Genomic DNA, 17,745 nt, shown 5'->3' on the forward strand with positions numbered 1-17,745 from the left:
TAAATAATTTTTTTCAGTGTGTCATTTGCATAAAATGTTGTATCACATGTGTTTAGACGTTTTTCTGCATAGTACTGTTATCTTGGCTAGTAAACTTTTATTCACTTCTATGATACACACAGTTATTTCCCTTACAGTTCTCTATAGTGTCGCTACATTTTCTGTTTCCTATACATTCATAGTCTTTTTTCCCTTTCCTTTTTTGTAAACATTACATTCTTCTAAGTTTAAATTTGAGATATAATTTCCTTGGCTTCCCTGTACTGGAATTCTGTGGTTAGCTCATAATAGGCCTACAACATATTGTGCCATCAGGTCTGATGCAGAAATCCCTATTGATGTTTACAGTCCGATGAGTTCTGTCAATAGCTCTGGCCCACACTGCGATACCAATTCTTAAGCAGGAAACATTTAACTTCACCCTTAACATCTTCTATAATATTTAAAACAAGTATTCAAAGATAGGTAGTAGTTCCTTATTTTGTTTGGAGATCTGTGTTGTAGAAAAGTTTGTTTTTTCTATTTCCTTGCTTAAAACTCCAAAGAAACATGCACTTTTACCCTCATATAATTAACTAAATCCTTTGTACTAACCTTTTAGTAAGCAAAATGCTTAATGAACACAGCAACCTCTATTATTTATAAGATGCTTAAGCAACTGTGTGGTGGCCAGCAATCTCTCTTTTCCCTCTACAGTTTATAATTTCCAATCATGAAATAAAAGTGATCAGGACCAACAGTAATAAACAATATTTATTCTTAAACCTGTTACATAAAAACTAGTATACATGATTTAATAAACTTGGCAATTTGCTGAAATTGAATTTGCTTACCACACAGTGGTTCACAAATCTGCCAGGGCCAGAGTTTAGAGCAGTTGTTCTGTGCAGTTCCAATACACACTGACAAATGCTTCATAGTTTGAAATTAGTACTTTCCTTGGTGTGTGTTTGTTAATGGAAAGAGGCTGGAGGTCTGTAACATTTCCATGCAGAGGCATTTAGGAAACACTGACACCATTTCACATAGCTCTAGCTTCAGCTCAATGTCATGTGTCCAAAATACTCAAGTGGGCAGGATTGACACAATCTATACTGCATATGAACACAGGGATTATTACCTTCATTTCAAATAGCCTTACTGCCAGCTGATTAGTTCTTTTTCCAAAGAGTATTGCACAGAATAAATAACTTGTTATTGTGGGAAAAGTTTTTTGTATTTGCCCAAGGCAGAATTACTTATGATCACCTTCACGTTGGCTGTGCCATTTTCAGGCATAACATCGACTTCCTGAACTGTTGCTTCTTTATACAGCCAACTGAAAAGAAAAACTCATCAGCATCTTACAGGCTTTCAATAATGCACAAAACAAGCCTTTATTTTACATCAGGTACATGACATTTATCTACATTTTAAATGTAAGTAAGTCCATACTTTGAAACAAATAAGCCTAACAAAGGGAAACATTCTTATTTTTGCTCCCAAAATAAGCTACGTCTGTTCTGAAAAGAGGTATAATACTTCACAAAATGTCTAAGATTTGTGTTCTTTTATTGGATTCAACTGTGGCTCTAGCTCCAATGGTTGTTTGTTTGGAAAAAAAATTGTATGCATATACATAGTAAATAAAACAATATAGAAGAATCACTTCTCATATGTCCTCCACAAAAGAATACTTTAAAAAGCAGAATTTAGACTTCTTTGGGAGGCGATATCATTTCATCTGAGTTTGGTCAGACAAAACTTCAAAAGTTGTCTCCCCATTCTTATCACAGGTTGAAACCAAAATTAATACAATTTGTCAACTTCTCAGAAAATAGTTTCATATATGTATACATATACACACACCTGCCCTTCAAAAAGTCTGACTGTAGAAGTCACAATTATTTACCTTAGTTGAGGTCCAGCTAAGTTGACTTTAATTGTCAGAATCCTTTTCCCAGTTGTTTTCAAAACTATTCTCTCAATCTCTTCTTTCAATTCTTCTAATCCATATCCAAGAAGAGCAGAAACAGCTATAGCATTTGTTTCAGGGGACTGATACCTGGAAGACAACAATTGTCAGCTAGAGATGTGCTGGCAGAACAGATGACTTAACTGCGATGCAGGAATTTAATAGCAGATGAGAGGCTGTACCTCTAAAAACAGTAAAGGCTGGATGTATTCCAAAAAGACTATTTAGCTGTATATTAGGTTCTGGTGTCTGACTACACAGACATCTTATCTGCAGATGATAATGAGCTCTGATCTTATTTTACTTCTAAAGACAAGGCTCTCCAGATTCTTATAGAAGGAAAGGACCGAAGAACCAGTATACTAGTAGTGTATACAAAAGGTGGCTGGAAGGTCCCTGCAGATCTGGAAAACTAGATTCTCTGCAAGTATTTGTAAATGCTACAATGAAACTAGGAAACATGAGTTAAAGTGCAACAACAGTTTTAGAACTGTACTTTTCCTCTTACCATTCTATCAAATCCACTTTGTTATGAACTTCTACAACTGAATCCAGTAAATGGCTTGGAAGATTAAGATTCTTCAGAACAGATAAAACACTTGCTTTCTGGAGGACAGTTTCTGGATGACTAATGTCCCTCACATGAACTATTAAATCCTAGCAAAAATAAGTAAACAATATGATTACTGGTGATAATGGCTGTTTTAAAATAATATTTGGCATTTATTTTTCATGAGACACATTTCTTTGTAGCAGAGAGTACACAGACAGGTTAACAAATTAAGCCGTATTTCTGGAACAGATTTCAAATCAAGACCAAAGTGGAAGGCGAGATGTGTAGGTGGTCTGTAGCTTGGTTCATAAAGGGTTGCAACTGCCTCATATGGCCTCAAAACAAACCTTCCCCACCAAGTTAGTTATGATTTTCTTAGGTCTCAGTGAGAAATTGGGTCATCCTTCCAAGCCAAGGTTGAGCAAAGGCAGGAACTTCAGAAATACAGTGGAAAGAGAGGTAATATCCCTGAAGAAATCCAACACCAAAAGCCCCAAACACTGCTTGCGTAATTTTGGGGAGGTAAAGAAGGAACAACTCAGACCCCACTTCAAAAAGCTTGTAACACGGGCCAGTGATTTTTATCCTAGCCACCAGAAACTGGGATATTAGGTAACACATGCTTTTTGTAATGCTATAAAACACTCTAGAACATTTATTCTTTCCTGTAGCCTTTAGTACACCTGTGTCAGTGATGGAGAGCCTCTGGTATGCAATAAATCTTTTGGCACAAACTGTAAAAACAGTATTAGGCCTTGGTGCACCTATGATCAGAGATGTGGGCAAGAAGCATATTGCAAGTGACACACTACAGGCACCCAAAATATAGCAGCCTTTTATTTTTAGCACTTGACTTGAAATGGTTCAGCATCTCGGGGCCTACATATTATTGTAAAAATTTCTAAACACAGGAGGTCCAAAAGTAACATTGTGCATAAATTGCAATAACTAGGCAGAAAAGGACAAATAAAGACAGTTGGAGTCTTAGCTTTCAAAATGTCATTGTGAGTTTTATATGTTAACTTGGTGTTTACATATCTGTGGGTGTGTATATGAACTGTATGGCTCTCATGCCATTTGAAATTCACTTTAATAGCGAAGTCTTTAAAAATATATTTAAATTAATTTCATGACTATTCACACCTACTGGGCTGTTATTTAACAGTACTGAAATAAATTTAATTTGAAAAAAATTTCTAAAAAAATTTCTCCCTACACCTTTATTTTAAAAAAGCTATTCTCAAAGATCTGTAAACCTCTATCTAGATTTTTATACAATTCTATTGGAACAGACATAGATACTTTCAATACATTTTATTTCTGAAACCTTGTCACACTTAAAAATATACAAAACATAAAAGTGGAATACTGGCTTAGGACATGATACTGTGCAATAGTTTCCACCACCAACCAAATGTTGCAATAAAGCTAGTCAGATGTGCCACTATAAACAGCAAGCCAGTTAATTCCACTCCTCTGGAAAGGCGAAGACTGTCCCAAAGACAATAGTCCAGACATTGATATGTTTTAGAATCAATTACTTACTGAGTAAGCAACATCTTCTAATGTGGCTGAAAAGGACTCAATGAGATCATGAGGCAATTCAGAGAGAAACCCTATAGTGTCAACATAAATAACTGCCAGGTGTGAGGGTAGATAGCCAGCATGAGCTGTAATATCAAGAGTGGCAAACAGTTGATCTTGAGGCTGCAATCCTTCATCTCCAGTCAATGCCTTAATCAAAGTGGTTTTCCCTAACAGAAAATAAAGCTGAATAAAACACAATTTAAACAGACTGCTTCAAGTAAAATTAACATACATGGCTCAATGGGATACAGGAACTTTTACTCCTAGATCACCAGTGTAAATCCAGCTCATGTTGGTACTGACTGAAAATAAGTACTATCTGCTGGCTGTCTACAGAAAGTTATAAAAGTTAGAATGGAGTCTTAACCTAATAATAGGAGATATACCAATCTCCTAGAGCTGGAAGGGACCTTGAAAAGTCATCAAATCCAGCCTCCTGCCTTCACTAACAGGACCAATTTTTGCCCCAGATCCCTAAGTGGCCCCCTCAAGGATTGAACTCACAACCCTAAGTTTAGCAGGCCAATGCTCAAACCACTGAACTATCCCTCCCCCATTTTGACCAGTGATAAGGATACACATTAAGAGGCATAATCTCCCTTTGTACAGTATACAGAATGCCTACTGACAATAATGGGAAATGAGCGATTATCCAGGGCAAAACATGGCTGTAGAACTGCAGCAGATCTCACTAACAAACAGCAAAATTCTCATTGACATGTATTCATTAGACAATCAGGAAACTAATTCAAATTTTGTAACATAAAGCCCATGCATGCTGAAATGGGATTTTAGCTAGTGCTTCTAATTAAATATTAGAAATGTAAGCTCTTCTGTGTTATAATTTCATGAGTTTTTTCTTACCACAATTAGTGTAGCCCATTACTGAGATAACTGGAAACTCACGCCTTTCACGCTGAGTTCTGAGTACAGACCTCTTTCTTCTCAGCTTTTCCAGGGCATTCCTAATTTTAAATTCTTTTTCTTTCAAGAGACGATACTGCATTTCCATGAAAGTCTCACCTAAAGAATATAAACTAGTAAGTGACTGAACAACCAATAAGAGAGATGGAAATCAAGCTGTGTTATGAAACTACTTAAAACAGTGATAGAGAACTGACAATATAAATTCAAAGCAGTCTTAAGAATACATGGATTCAACTGCTTAACTAAGACAGAACCAAGACAAAGTTACAATTGACTTTTAAAAGTGTCATACCAGAGCAATCATATAGGCTGCTCATTGCCCTTTCTGGCAACTAACACATCTTTAGGCATTTTAAAAATACTAATAATGTGGTCTGTGTATATATATATATGTGGTAATGTATGTCATCAGGATTGTCCACTAAGCCCACCGTATGGTCTCATACTCCCATTTTATAGCTTCTCCCTATCTGAGCACTGATTGGCTCAATTCTCAAATCATGAATATTTATGACTCCACCCACCTGGGCAACTTACTTATGGAAAAATACAGCAATTTATGTATCCAAAATATTTAAGGTAGTTTTGTTTAATAAAAATACATTTTACAGGCTGTTTTATGTGTTTAATTAAATTCGTGTTACCAACTTAATGCAGCTTGACACAAGCCATGAGCAAACAGTTAAATTATCTAGTAAATAAGCAATATCTCATTTCACCATTTTCTAACATACTAAAAATATGCAATAAGAATCTGAAAATATTATGCTATATAATTACTTAAATAAACTTATACAGTTATAGTCAGTGTACCTTACTAGGTAGCAAACAGATGTACCAAATCTAGTATAAAGGCTCTATTTAGTTGTAAATCAACATATTTTAATGGTTGTATCAGCTAATGAGAATGCACCTTTCTTTAGAAAACAACTGCTGACTAAATGGAAAAGCTGACTAAAATCAATAATTTAAATCAAGACTTTCTACTTGGTGATTTAAATAATTATTTTAATTTATTTAAATAGCCTTTTCTTAAATCAATTCACCCTGGTCACAGCTTCCACGACTTCCAAAAAGCAATTAAACCTGATCATAGATTATAGAGGATAATCCTACAGTTTACATAAATATTTACACTTTACCTGAACCCATGATGTATCTTGATCCACCTCTTTGCTGATCTAAGTGAGACATCTCATTTTTCAGATTTGTTCTGGCAATGGAAGAAGAGTAACGTTTGTACTGAAGTAAATATAGTGACTTTAATTAAAGGATCTTAAAATTACTTCACAAACATGGCTAAGTAGTAATAACTTAATATTACATTTGGGAAAACTGGGGACACAGAAGTTAAGTGACTAGCCCAAGGCCATATGATGGCTAAATTTCCTGGCCAAATTTCCTAGCTCCCCAACAGACAACACAGTTAGCAAATAATAACTGCAGAAAAAATGACTGATCCAAAATTTCAGGGAGTCAATCATACTCTCAGATGCACATATGTAACTCCCACTGACTTCAGTCAGGTATAGGAATGGTAATTATACAAAATAAACCATATACTTTATTAAACTTGCCAGTATTTGATGTGGGATACACACATAAATCAAGCAGACTCTAATCTGGTATTCTCAACTCCTCTGATGAGAACTAAAAGTCTAATCCTATATACTATAAATTTGCCATATGTTTTCTAAGAATAAAATTGCTGCTGCTGTTCCTGGCAGGTTACCAGGATTGGGATGAACTAGAAATTCACACGAGAAATTTATTTGGTAAGGGATATCTCGTGAACAGTTTTTTTTTTCTGTGCTAGTCAATGGTGAAAAGCTTAAAGAAATGCTATATTCTAATCTGTTTTTGTCAGTTTATGTCATAAAATGCTATAAAGCATATTATACAAAAAAGAACCATTGACTTCCCCCCCTCAAGAATACTACTAACGTTTTAGTGATTGTGAAGAAAATGCCTTTATATTATATCAAAATACTAACATCTGCTATTTGCACAATCAGAGGTACCTGAGAAGTGGGATTTCAGCCAAAGCGATCTGAAGTTTTGCCTCCTTAGTCCGAGCATTGCAACGAAAAATATGAAGGACAACTGTGTATCTGTCAAAAACAGTCACTCCCCAAGCATCTTCCAGTTCTTTCTTTAAAAACATAAGATAAGATAACCTGAGAGTTTTTTAGGACAATGTAGGTAAGTCAATTTGCATGCAGCAGGGTGAAGAAATTAAACGGCATCTCTTTTATTGGACCAACTTCTGTTGGTGAGACAAGCTTGTGATCTTACATACAGTTCCTTTTCTGCTGTAAGCTGGTTCTTCGGCCCTGATTCAGTAAGGTGCTTAAGTATGAGTAGTCCCACTGAAGTTCACTGGACTGCTCAAGTGCTTAAAGTCACACACATTCTTAAATACCTTGTTGAATCATGGCCACTGTCATGTTAAATTATGTCCAAGATTTAAGTTTGGTAAAACTAGCTTTTACAAAACCTAATATGAATAGAAAGATTTCCACAAATGAGAGAAGGATGATAAACTGGTAAACTTTTGGGAAAAATGTGTCTTTTTTGTCAAAAAACATGGAACTGAAAATCTTTTCACAAACTCTATCCATAATCATCTAAACACTTTAAATAAAACCAACTTGTAAAGAATAATATTCTATTGCAGAGTTTGCAATCAAAACAGTGCAGGATGCTGCTTACGCACGAGAACTAGAAAGTGACACTATTTTCAATGCTTTTCTAAAATTGCTTATCACTACAAGGTCTAAGGTACAAGTACCACATTTCTATTTCCTAAATGAAATGCAAAAAATAAAAGCACAGCATAAATAGTGAAAAGCATATTCATTTTTAATTTTTTCCTGTTTTCATCATCTAAGGAATCAATAGTAATTAAGTTAAGGTTTTTTAAAATGTATAAATTGTTACTTTTTAAGTCTGTTTTAAAGGGACACTGGTAAGGGTAAAGAAAAGAAGTACATGAAAATTCAAATATATGGATAGCTTGCATTTATAACTAATTTCATGTTAAATATTAATGCCTAGCATTTTAACATAGAGCACATTTCATCCCAAAATCCTGAAGTGCTTTACAAAGAAGGCTAAGTTTCCCCCCATTTTACAGATGGAGATATTGAGGCACAAAAATTAAGTGACCTGTCCAAGATATCAATGGACCAGTGGCAGAGCTGGGAGTAGAACCCACATTAAAAGACTACCAGGATGTCGGTGAGCCAAATTCAGCCATGAAGTAAAAGGCATAATGACCAATAAAGTCAATGGAACTAGGTTTGCTTACAGCAGGCATAAATTTGGCCAAACTGCCTTCAAAAAATGTCATGTGCAGCTTTTGAGTCAAAAGTAGGTCTTTACTTTTCATTCCAAATACAGTCTTTGGATGTAGAAGAGTGGTGGGCAACCTGTGGCCTGCACGTGGTCCATCAGTGTAATCTGTTGGTGGGCTGCCAGTTTGTTTACATTTGCATGGCCGCCCGCAGCTCCCAGGGGCTGGATTACCCTGATGGGACTGCCCACCACTGATGTAGAACATAAAAAATACACTTAAATATTGTTTTTAAAATTACCTTTGTCAGTGGAGAGAGCCTTTCTATATTCAAGAAGACAGCCGTTATGTGCGGTAATCCTTTAATCTTTTCTAAATAAAGAGGATTGCACTGTGTAATTTTGTAATGGTTCATGCCAATGTAGAGCAAAAAGGCTATTTTAATTGTGTGTTAAAAAGTGAATGCAGTGTTCATGAAATAATAGACTAACAGCACACAAAACTACACTCTTTGTTCAAAGAACAGAAACAGCAGCACATGCTTTCACATTGTGCGACTCTGTGTTTCAAGTGTATTCTAAAAGGACTATAAAAAAGGATGAGAGGATAAAGTTCTGCTTCCAGGCCCATTCAGTCCATGGATTATGGCCTGGTGAGACTGTCAACAAACATGCTAGAATGCTTATTGCTGTCACATGGAGACTAAGAAGAGTACTAGGGCCCAGATCCACAAAAGGATTTAGGTGCCTAAGTGTAAAATGTAGATGAAAATGAAATCCTCAAAATCACTGTTCAGCTGTCACCTTACCCTGTAGGGGCCCAAACTCCCTCACTGTACATTTTTTTTGTGAAAGTCCCTTATGCGCCCAAATTTCTGCCTCTAGGCATGCACATTGCTGCCTTAGGCAGTGCCTGGACACCTTTATCACACCTAAGCCCCAATGTACGCCTCCAACCAGGTGAAGATAGGTGTTCCCCCTCCTACTTTGTACATACAAAATGGCAGTGGGGGGGCAGCTCTCCCTGATTCTCTAGACAGTGGGCTAAAGGGTACTCACCCAGGATATGGGAGATCCTGGTTCAAGTCCTCCCTTTTCCTGAACAGATGTCTCCTATCTAACCACTGAACTATAGGATAGTCTGACATTGGTCTCTCTCAATCTCTCCTACTAAGGAAGTCAACTTTGTAGAACTACTTAAATATGCATTGGGCCAGAGAGCATGAGAATGACTCTATAGTCCAGTGGTTAGGGCATTCACCTGAAAGGTGTGAAACCCATATTTATATACATTGCTTAACTTCATCAGGTGGGGCTGGGAACTGAACCAGGGACTACCACATCCTAGGTGAGTGCTCTACCCACTGGGCTAAAGGCTCTAAGGGAGAGCTACTTGCACCAGCAATTTTGTGTAGAGTTAGGCATGTACAGCCACCATTTTTGCAAGAAACAGCTTAGGTGACTGATTCCAAGAGAGGGTTCATGGCAGTGGATCCCAAGCAGAAATCCATCTCCATAGGTGCCAATTCATTGGCACGCCCATGGAAAAAATTAGCGGGTGCTTAGAACCCATCAACAGCCAAACTTCCTCCCTTCTCCCAGTGCAGAAGGCAGTGGGAGGGAGGGGGGAAAAATGGGGGTGTAACCTTAGGGGAAGGGGCGGAGTGGGGGTAGAAAGAGGCAGGGCTTGGGGGAGGGGGTGAAGTGGGGGTGTGGCCCAGGGTGGGGGGTTGGAGGAAGAGATGGAGTGTGGGCAGGTCTGGGCGGAGGGGGGGAGTCAAGCACCTCCTGGGTAGAGAGGAAATTGGTGTTTGTGTGCATCTCCCTCCAGCCTAGATTGAGGTGCCTAACTCCCTGAGAAGCAGGGCTCAGGACGCATTCCTCTTTTTGACATCTGCTACTGGCTAGTTTGTGGATCCTGCTGAGTAGCTGGGCCCCTAAAAGTTAGGGATATAGGCATTGGAATGCCTTTGTGGATCTGGGGCTAAGAATATGAACTTCACATAGTTTATTGAACAGTCATCAGGTTTTGATCACTATTGACCTGGGTCAAAGGCAACTGTCACCTTTACTTAAGTCAATCACTTTATTTTATGCATATCTTTACTTAATTTATTTAGAATCATACAATATATCACACATTTAGGGCTTGTCTTCACTGTACTGCTAGCTCAAGTTAAAATTTGAGTTTTGACCCATACCCAACTTCCATCCACACACACAAATCTCTAGTTCGACTAAGTGCTTTAGGCTTCAGCTAGCTGGACTGGCAGGGATGTGGGTTGGAAATTGAGTGCTACTGATGCTCAAGCTAGTAGTGCTGTGGGGATTCAACAGCTGCAGTTACAGCTCATCCAATCATTCTGTAGTGCAAATGTTGTTTCACAGCATGATCACTCTCACCTGAGCTAGACTAGGTCCAGAAGAATAACTTAAGTGTACTAACTCATGTTAACTGTTGCAGTGAAAACAAGCCCTTACAGCAAGTATTATTTCCATCTTTCATGTTTTTCATCAACATCTCCGAAGCCTGTTTGAAAACCTGTCAATGGAGTAGACAAAACCTTAGCTCTCTCCTGCCTGCAATAATCATTAATTAGCTTAAGAAGGGTAAAAATATTTCATTCAGTATGATATATTGAATTAAGAAATCTTTGGTTTTCTTCTTACCTGTCAGAATCTGAAAATTTCCTTTGCCAAAAATAAACTTCTTGTCAGGAGTCTTTGTAGACAGAATTATTTTATCTAAAACTGTCCAGTTATGAAGGGTGTTTATTAGAGCAACAGCTTCAGCAACCTGTAATTCAGCTTTAGTATTGGGGAAAAAAAAAAGGTTATAGTATACAGTCCTAACGCTGCACACAGATTTCCAACATTTGCAATAAGAACATAAACAGTGAGGCCTGGTCTACACTTAAAAAAGTTTTGCCAGCATAACTCTGTTGGTTAGGAATGTGAAAAAACTATAGCCCTCACCAACATAGATAGGACAGCAAAAGCCCTAGGTTAGATGTAGTTACACCAGCAAAAAAGTCCTTTTCATTTGAAGAATTGGTGTAAACTATATTGGCAAAAAATCTGCACAAATTAACAAGAAAATTACATAGTTACTTGCATCAACATTGTATTGCAGTCCTCAAAGGGTTACTATCATATTTTTTGTTTAACCCTATTTACAGAAAGATGGTGGGAAAATTGTGACAGCAAAACAATGTTGTTAACTCCTTATTGCTTTGCAGAAATATTTAAAGAACTTCTAGAGTTGTTCATATTGTTCCTGACATCATCAGTGATGCTGGTTCATAGACAGAACAGGCAGCCATACTGACTCCTGTTTTAAATAAATAGAAACATAAATAGATTTCAAACAGTTCACAACCATCCTCTTTGTCTTTCTGGCTAGACAGAAGGAAGAGAGTGCAAAACTTTCTTTTGTTTGTAACATGAGATAATGATACAGAAATGGTTGAGAACCACTGTCCCAGTTTGTTTCACGTATATCTTAGTACATTTAGTAGTTTTGAAAACAGCACTTCCTAAAACAGTTTACAACACAGGTTGTGGCCAGCAAGACTGACAAACTAGAATTAAATTTAAATAAACTTCCTATGAGTGAGATAAATTAAAATTAGGCTGAAGAATAGTCTCCCAAAGAAAGTGGTGGAAATCCCATAATTTGTGCCTTAAAGTTATACTGGACAAAACAGTTTCCTCATCAAATTGGCTGCATTGGTTGAGGCACAAGTCTACTAAAATGGCATTGAAGGGATGATATCTGAAAATCACTAACAGCTGTTATGACCATATTAGCAACTGTCCCATTAATAAGACTGGTAAAAAAAGAGGACAAAGAATCAAATGCAAATGTAAAATACCCAAAACTATATGATCTCTAGTGATTTCTGTTACAGATTTCTGCAGGACAGGAGCATTTGGAGTGGTGTCATCCAAGACAAAACCCCTTACTATCCCAGAGAGACTGACATGTCTATAATTAGCTGCAGTGGTGGAGAAATGAAACTAGAGACAACTCAGTATGCCTTATTAAGGCCCCAATCCTGGAAACACACATTTGCTTAACTTCAAGCACATTAGTGACCCCATGAGACTATTCATGTTGGGGCTTATCTTCAGTGCCTTGTTAGCTTGAAGTATAATTTGAGAGTTGCCTCTAACTTGACACCTGTGCACACACGAAAATCTGTAGCATGAGTTAAGTGGTGCTTTAGACTTGAACTAACTGGACTGCTGGAACATGTGTCTTGAAACTTGAGTGACACTGATGTTGAGTTAATAATGTAATGGGGACTCAGTTACTGTGTGGCTTGAGCGCTGTTTTGCAGCAGATAGCTTAGCATGAGCTGAAATGGTTATGCTGCAATCTCAGTCAACTTAAGTGCAGATAACTAGAGCTAACACTGAAGTGAAGACAAGCCCTGAATAAAGTTGATCATGTCCATAAGAGTTTGTAGAATCAAGACCTACGTTTGCAACAAATCACTGTTAATGTGGCATTAAGTATTTAAAAGGGGGAACATATATTGATCTAGAACTGTTGGCCATTTTGACTTTGTATCTTGAGAATGTGAAAGAAACATACAGCAAACTTCTTAAAAAGATAAAATTGTTCTCTGGTGCTTTGCCAAACATTCCAGAAGGGACCTTGAGAGCTCATCATGTCTAGCCCCTTACCTTGAGGCAAGCCTAAGTAAACCTAGATCATCTCTGACAAGTGTTTGTGCAACCTGTTCTCAAAAACCTCCAGTGATGGAGATTCCACAATCTCACTTGAAAGCCCATGCCAGAGCCTAACTACCCTTATAGTTAGATTTCCCTAATATCTAACCTAAATCTCCCATGGCTCAGATTAAGGCCATTACTTCTTGTCCTACCACCAGTAGAGATGGAGGACAATTGCTCACTGTTCTCTTTGTAAGAACACTTAACATACTTGAAGATTTATTTAATTCATAAAGACCCTGAAGAAGCTTCAAGAGTGAACTGAGCAACAACTGAGGGGACAGGAGGGGCACACAAGCATTTCTGATTACACAGAGGTTAAGTTATAAATCTACGGTGCTACAATCTGTCAAGTGTGAGAGTTTCAGTAGTTAGCTTGGGAAAGGTTCCTCTCTCCACGGCAAATAAAAAGGCGTGCTGGATTTCAAGATAGCCACCTCAGGGTAAAAGCCTCACCAAGACAAGGCACAGGCAGTTTTCACCTTGAGGAAACGACTCAAGGTAAATCCCAGGTGGGGGAGTGGGGGTCCCAGGTCAGCCAGCGGCGTCAAGGCAACACTACCTGTGCCTTCCCTGCACTGGGCTGTTATCCCAAAGAAGCAGCCAGCTCCCTGCACGGACCCTTGCGGCAGGAAAAGGACGAGCCGGAGGATGAGGGGCCCGAGGCTGGTGCCCCGATCACTGGGCACCGTGGGGGTGGGCGAGTCCCACGCGCCTCACCTGTGGTGAGTTGGGGCTTTTTCACCCCCCACTTGACGGCCGGGTGCACCACGAGCAGCCGCTGGGCCCCGGGAGGCGGCCCTGGGGCCAGCAGCTCCTCCAGGTCCTCCTCCTCCTCCTCGCTGTGCGCCGCCCCCTTCCCGCGCCCCACGCTCCGGGGCGGCTCCCCCCGGCCCGGCGGCCCCGGCGCGGCGCGGAGGCACCCGGAGCCCCCAGTGCTGAGGGGCCGGGGGAGCAGCGGGCAGAGCCTGCAGGCCGCTGCGGCGCGGAGCCCCCGGGCGCACAGAGCGGCGGCCCCTCGCAGCAGGAGCCCGGACCCCATCGCCCGCCCGGTACCGCGAGAGGGGTGGCCCAGGTGGGGGGCGGGGCAGAACCCGGCACGCGGACGCCGTTAGGCCTGCGCGAGGGGTACGTGCTCGCGCCCGCTTCCCCCGTAGGTTCTACAGGAAACCGCCGCGGCCAGACACGTTCAGCTGCGCGCCCGTACCTCAAGCTCCGCCCCCTCCCGGATTCCTTTGGGCGGGGTCCGTTTCCTGGGTGGGCGGGGTTTTGACTGCCGGGGATGGGCCCACGGGAAGAGGAACCTGTTAATTGTAGTGAGTGACGGCTCGGCTGCGTCACGTGATAGTCAGCCGCACTCCGGTAGGCCGATTTGGCGCACGCGCTCTTGGTACTAATGGCTTGGGGCCCCGCGAGTGGTCGCCGCCGTGCTTGAGGCCGGGGCGTGTGCGGCGCGGGATCGCGCAGTGTCTGGGGAGCGCGCAGGTGTCATGAGTTTGTGTCCTAGAGCGTCAGGGGTGAGTCTTGTCCTTAATGCCCCCCCCCCGGGAGGGGGAGCTGCTCCTACCTCCTGCCCATGCATGGCCTTGGCACCCCTGCGCTGTGCTGCGCGGCGTTTCTCTAGCATCCCACCCCCTGTGCTACTCTGTACTGCACCCCCGCTTGCACTGGATTTCCCTGCGCTGCATCCCCTGGTGTTACAGTGTACTGCACCCCCTCTTGCATTACACCTGTGCTGCAGTGTACTGCACTGAGCCCCTTCTGCTGTGCAACCCTTTACCATATCCGTCTTGCATTGCAAACCAGCTGTGGTACAGTGTGCACCCTCTACACTGCAGACTACTACTGCACCCTGTCATGCATTTTGACCCCGGCTTTGCTATGCTGCATTGCACCCTTTGTCACTTTACGGTCAGTTGTATCCTTTTATTTGTATTATATCATTGCAGCCCCCAAATGACTAATTGGTGATGTTATCTGCAGTGCCCAAAGATCGTGTCTCATTCAGTGGGGGGATACCTGCATATTTCCTGTGTTCTCTGTAATGGTGCAATGATAAATATGAACCCACAATATGTCCTCTAGTTACCTTTTAAAATCCAACTTGCTCTGTAGGCCTGTTCATAGGTGCTGGTTGCTACTATCTCCACTTTACCCTTACAGTCCATTATTCTTTTATTTCCAAGTCACTACCCTTAAAATGGCTTGCTTTTTTGGCTTTCTTTTTTAACTTGGTTATAGAAGATTTTCCTTGCTAACCTCTAGCCATTCTTTTTCTTGACAGATTTCTCTGACAAGAACCAAGGAAGTGGAGTTTAGTTTCTGCTGCTCTTATTTAGGGTTACCATAGTCCTGGTTTCCCCAGACAAAGCCTCTTTTTTGAGCCTGCTTTCCTTGACCCAGCAGAGTTTTCAAATAACAGCAAATGTCCTGGATTTTGCAGAGCAGAGAAGCTGCAGTTCAGAAAGAACCACAATTGATCAGCTTCCCAGTTGGTCTATCCCCTGTATCCACTGCTGATTGGGCCATTCCCCTGCATCCGCAGCTGACACCTGGTCCTTTCCCCTGCAAGTCACAGCTGCTGAATCCTGCCCACCCATGCCCCCTTGCCCTGCTCAGCCCTGGGGAAGGGATCCCACAGGGAGGTGCTGACTGACTGTCTCTGTGTCCTGGGCTTGTGCCATCTGCCCTGCCACTGTGACAGGGAGTGACACTGCCTCCCCATCTCCTGTGAGTACCCCTGCTGCAGGTACTCCCCCTTCGGCTTCCCTTCCCTCTCATTGCCTCCACCTTCTGCAGTGTCTGCTTGTTGGGAACTTGAAATATGGTAACCCTACTCTTCTTCTCATTCCTGGTGAAGTTTCCTGAAAGTGGTGTGGATCATGTTAACTTGGTTTTTACTCTGCTGAAATGATGTAACGGAAATGATAGCCAAGCCCAACACAGCCAGTAACCTCCCCAGCCAAAAGTAAGTCTGACAATGAGGAGTTTCTAAAATACGTTGGTATTTTGGTGAATTGCCCTTGTCTAATGACTCCTGCAGTCACTGGGTGGATCCATGATGCATAGCTTTGGGGGATTCTCTCTACTGATTATATACTGTATTAACTCCTGCTTTTGTTACCTCATTGATTACATCCTCCTTTCCTTGGGCTTGTCTACATCAGAAAGTTGCAGCGCTGGTGAGGGAGTTACAGCGCTGCAACTTTGAAGGTGTACACATCTGCAGGGCATCACCAGCGCTGCAACTCCCTGTTTGCAGCGCTGGCCGTACTCCCGTTTTGTCTCGGGTGTAGAGGATCCAGCGCTGGTGAACCAGCGCTGGTAATCCAATGTAAACACTTACCAGCGCTTTTCTTGACCTCCGTGGAAGGAGGAAGCCTCTGGTAATCAAGCTGATTTCCTTTCCCGGTTTGCTCTCTCGTTCCCGGAACCCCGAGCAAGCAGGTAAGGAGAATCGCTTGCTCGGCGGTTCGGGGAACGAGAGAGCAAACCGGGAAAGGAGACCAGCTTTGCCGCGGTTTGCTCTCGCGTTCCCGGAGCCACCCTGCAAACCGCAGGGAAGGAGACCTGCTTGCTCGGGGTTCCGGGAACGAGAGAGCAAACCGCGGCGAAGCTGGTCTCCTTTCCCGGTTTGCTCTCTCTTTCCCCGAACCGCCGAGCAAGCGGTTCTCCTTACCTGCTTGCTCGGGGTTCCGGGAACGAGAGAGCAAACCGGGAAAGGAGACCAGCTTTGCCGCGGTTTGCTCTCTCGTTCCCGGAGCCACCCTGCAAACCGCAGGGAAGGAGAACCGCTTGCTCGGCGGTTCGGGGACCGAGAGAGCAAACCGCGGCGAAGCTGGTCTCCTTTCCCGGTTTGCTCTCTCTTTCCCCGAACCGCCGAGCAAGCGGTTCTCCTTACCTGCTTGCTCGGGGTTCCGGGAACGAGAGAGCAAACCGGGAAAGGAGACCAGCTTTGCCGCGGTTTGCTCTCTCGTTCCCGGAGCCACCCTGCAAACCGCAGGGAAGGAGAACCGCTTGCTCGGCGGTTCGGGGAACGAGAGAGCAAACCGAGAAAGGAGACCAGCTTCGCCGCGGTTTGCTCTCCCGTTCCCCGAGCAAGCAGGTCTCCTTCCCTGCGGTTTGCAGGGGGTTCGGGAACGCGAGAGCAAACCGCGGCGAAGCGGGTCTCCTTTCCCGGTTTGCTCTCTAGTTCCCGGAGCCCCGAGCAAGCAGGTCTCCTTCCCTGCGGTTTGCTGGGTGGCTCCGGGAACGCGAGAGCAAACCGGGAAAGGAGACCAGCTTCGCCGCGGTTTGCTCTCCCGTTCCCCGAGCAAGCAGGTCTCCTTCCCTGCGGTTTGCAGGGGGTTCGGGAACGCGAGAGCAAACCGCGGCGAAGCTGGTCTCCTTTCCCGGTTTGCTCTCTCGTTCCCGGAACCCCGAGCAAGCAGGTCTCCTTCCCTGCGGTTTGCTGGGTGGCTCCGGGAACGCGAGAGCAAACCGGGAAAGGAGACCAGCTTCGCCGCGGTTTGCTCTCCCGTTCCCCGAGCAAGCAGGTCTCCTTCCCTGCGGTTTGCAGGGGGTTCGGGAACGCGAGAGCAAACCGCGGCGAAGCGGGTCTCCTTTCCCGGTTTGCTCTCTCGTTCCCCGAACCCCGAGCAAGCTGGTCTCCTTCCCTGCGGTTTGCAGGGGGGTTCGGGGAACGCGAGAG

The 17,745-nt window shown here is 42.6% G+C and overlaps 2 protein-coding genes across 11 annotated transcripts in view; one reads left to right on the plus strand and one right to left on the minus strand.

The window, feature by feature from the left end:
• Nucleotides 1-734: 734 nt before the first annotated feature.
• GTPBP6 (GTP binding protein 6 (putative)) lies at nucleotides 735-14,097 on the minus strand. The gene is made up of 10 exons (XM_030546721.1): nucleotides 13,776-14,097; nucleotides 10,986-11,123; nucleotides 8,618-8,688; nucleotides 7,043-7,173; nucleotides 6,164-6,234; nucleotides 4,959-5,117; nucleotides 4,053-4,261; nucleotides 2,463-2,611; nucleotides 1,892-2,044; nucleotides 735-1,318 (listed from the first exon to the last, which is right to left on the minus strand). The coding sequence occupies exons 1-10, from the start codon at nucleotides 14,095-14,097 to the stop codon at nucleotides 1,195-1,197; spliced, it is 1,527 nt and encodes a 508-aa protein (XP_030402581.1). The 3' UTR covers nucleotides 735-1,194.
• Nucleotides 14,098-14,340: 243 nt separating this feature from the next.
• The window catches only part of LOC115655737 (cohesin subunit SA-2-like), a 111,879-nt gene continuing 108,474 nt past the window's right edge, over nucleotides 14,341-17,745 (plus strand). For 3 of the 10 annotated variants that reach the window (XR_004001494.1, XR_004001489.1, XR_004001490.1), the window contains exons 1-2: nucleotides 14,348-14,572; nucleotides 15,340-16,023. The gene's annotated coding sequence lies outside the window, so the exon portion shown is untranslated. Of the gene's footprint in view, nucleotides 14,573-15,339; nucleotides 16,024-17,745 lie in introns of all 10 variants that reach the window. The other 7 variants (XM_030571544.1, XM_030571488.1, XM_030571517.1 and 4 more) reach the window with 6 other exon arrangements.

The sequence above is a fragment of the Gopherus evgoodei genome, chromosome 1 (genome assembly GCF_007399415.2).
Source record: "Gopherus evgoodei ecotype Sinaloan lineage chromosome 1, rGopEvg1_v1.p, whole genome shotgun sequence".
NCBI lineage: Eukaryota > Metazoa > Chordata > Testudines > Testudinidae > Gopherus > Gopherus evgoodei.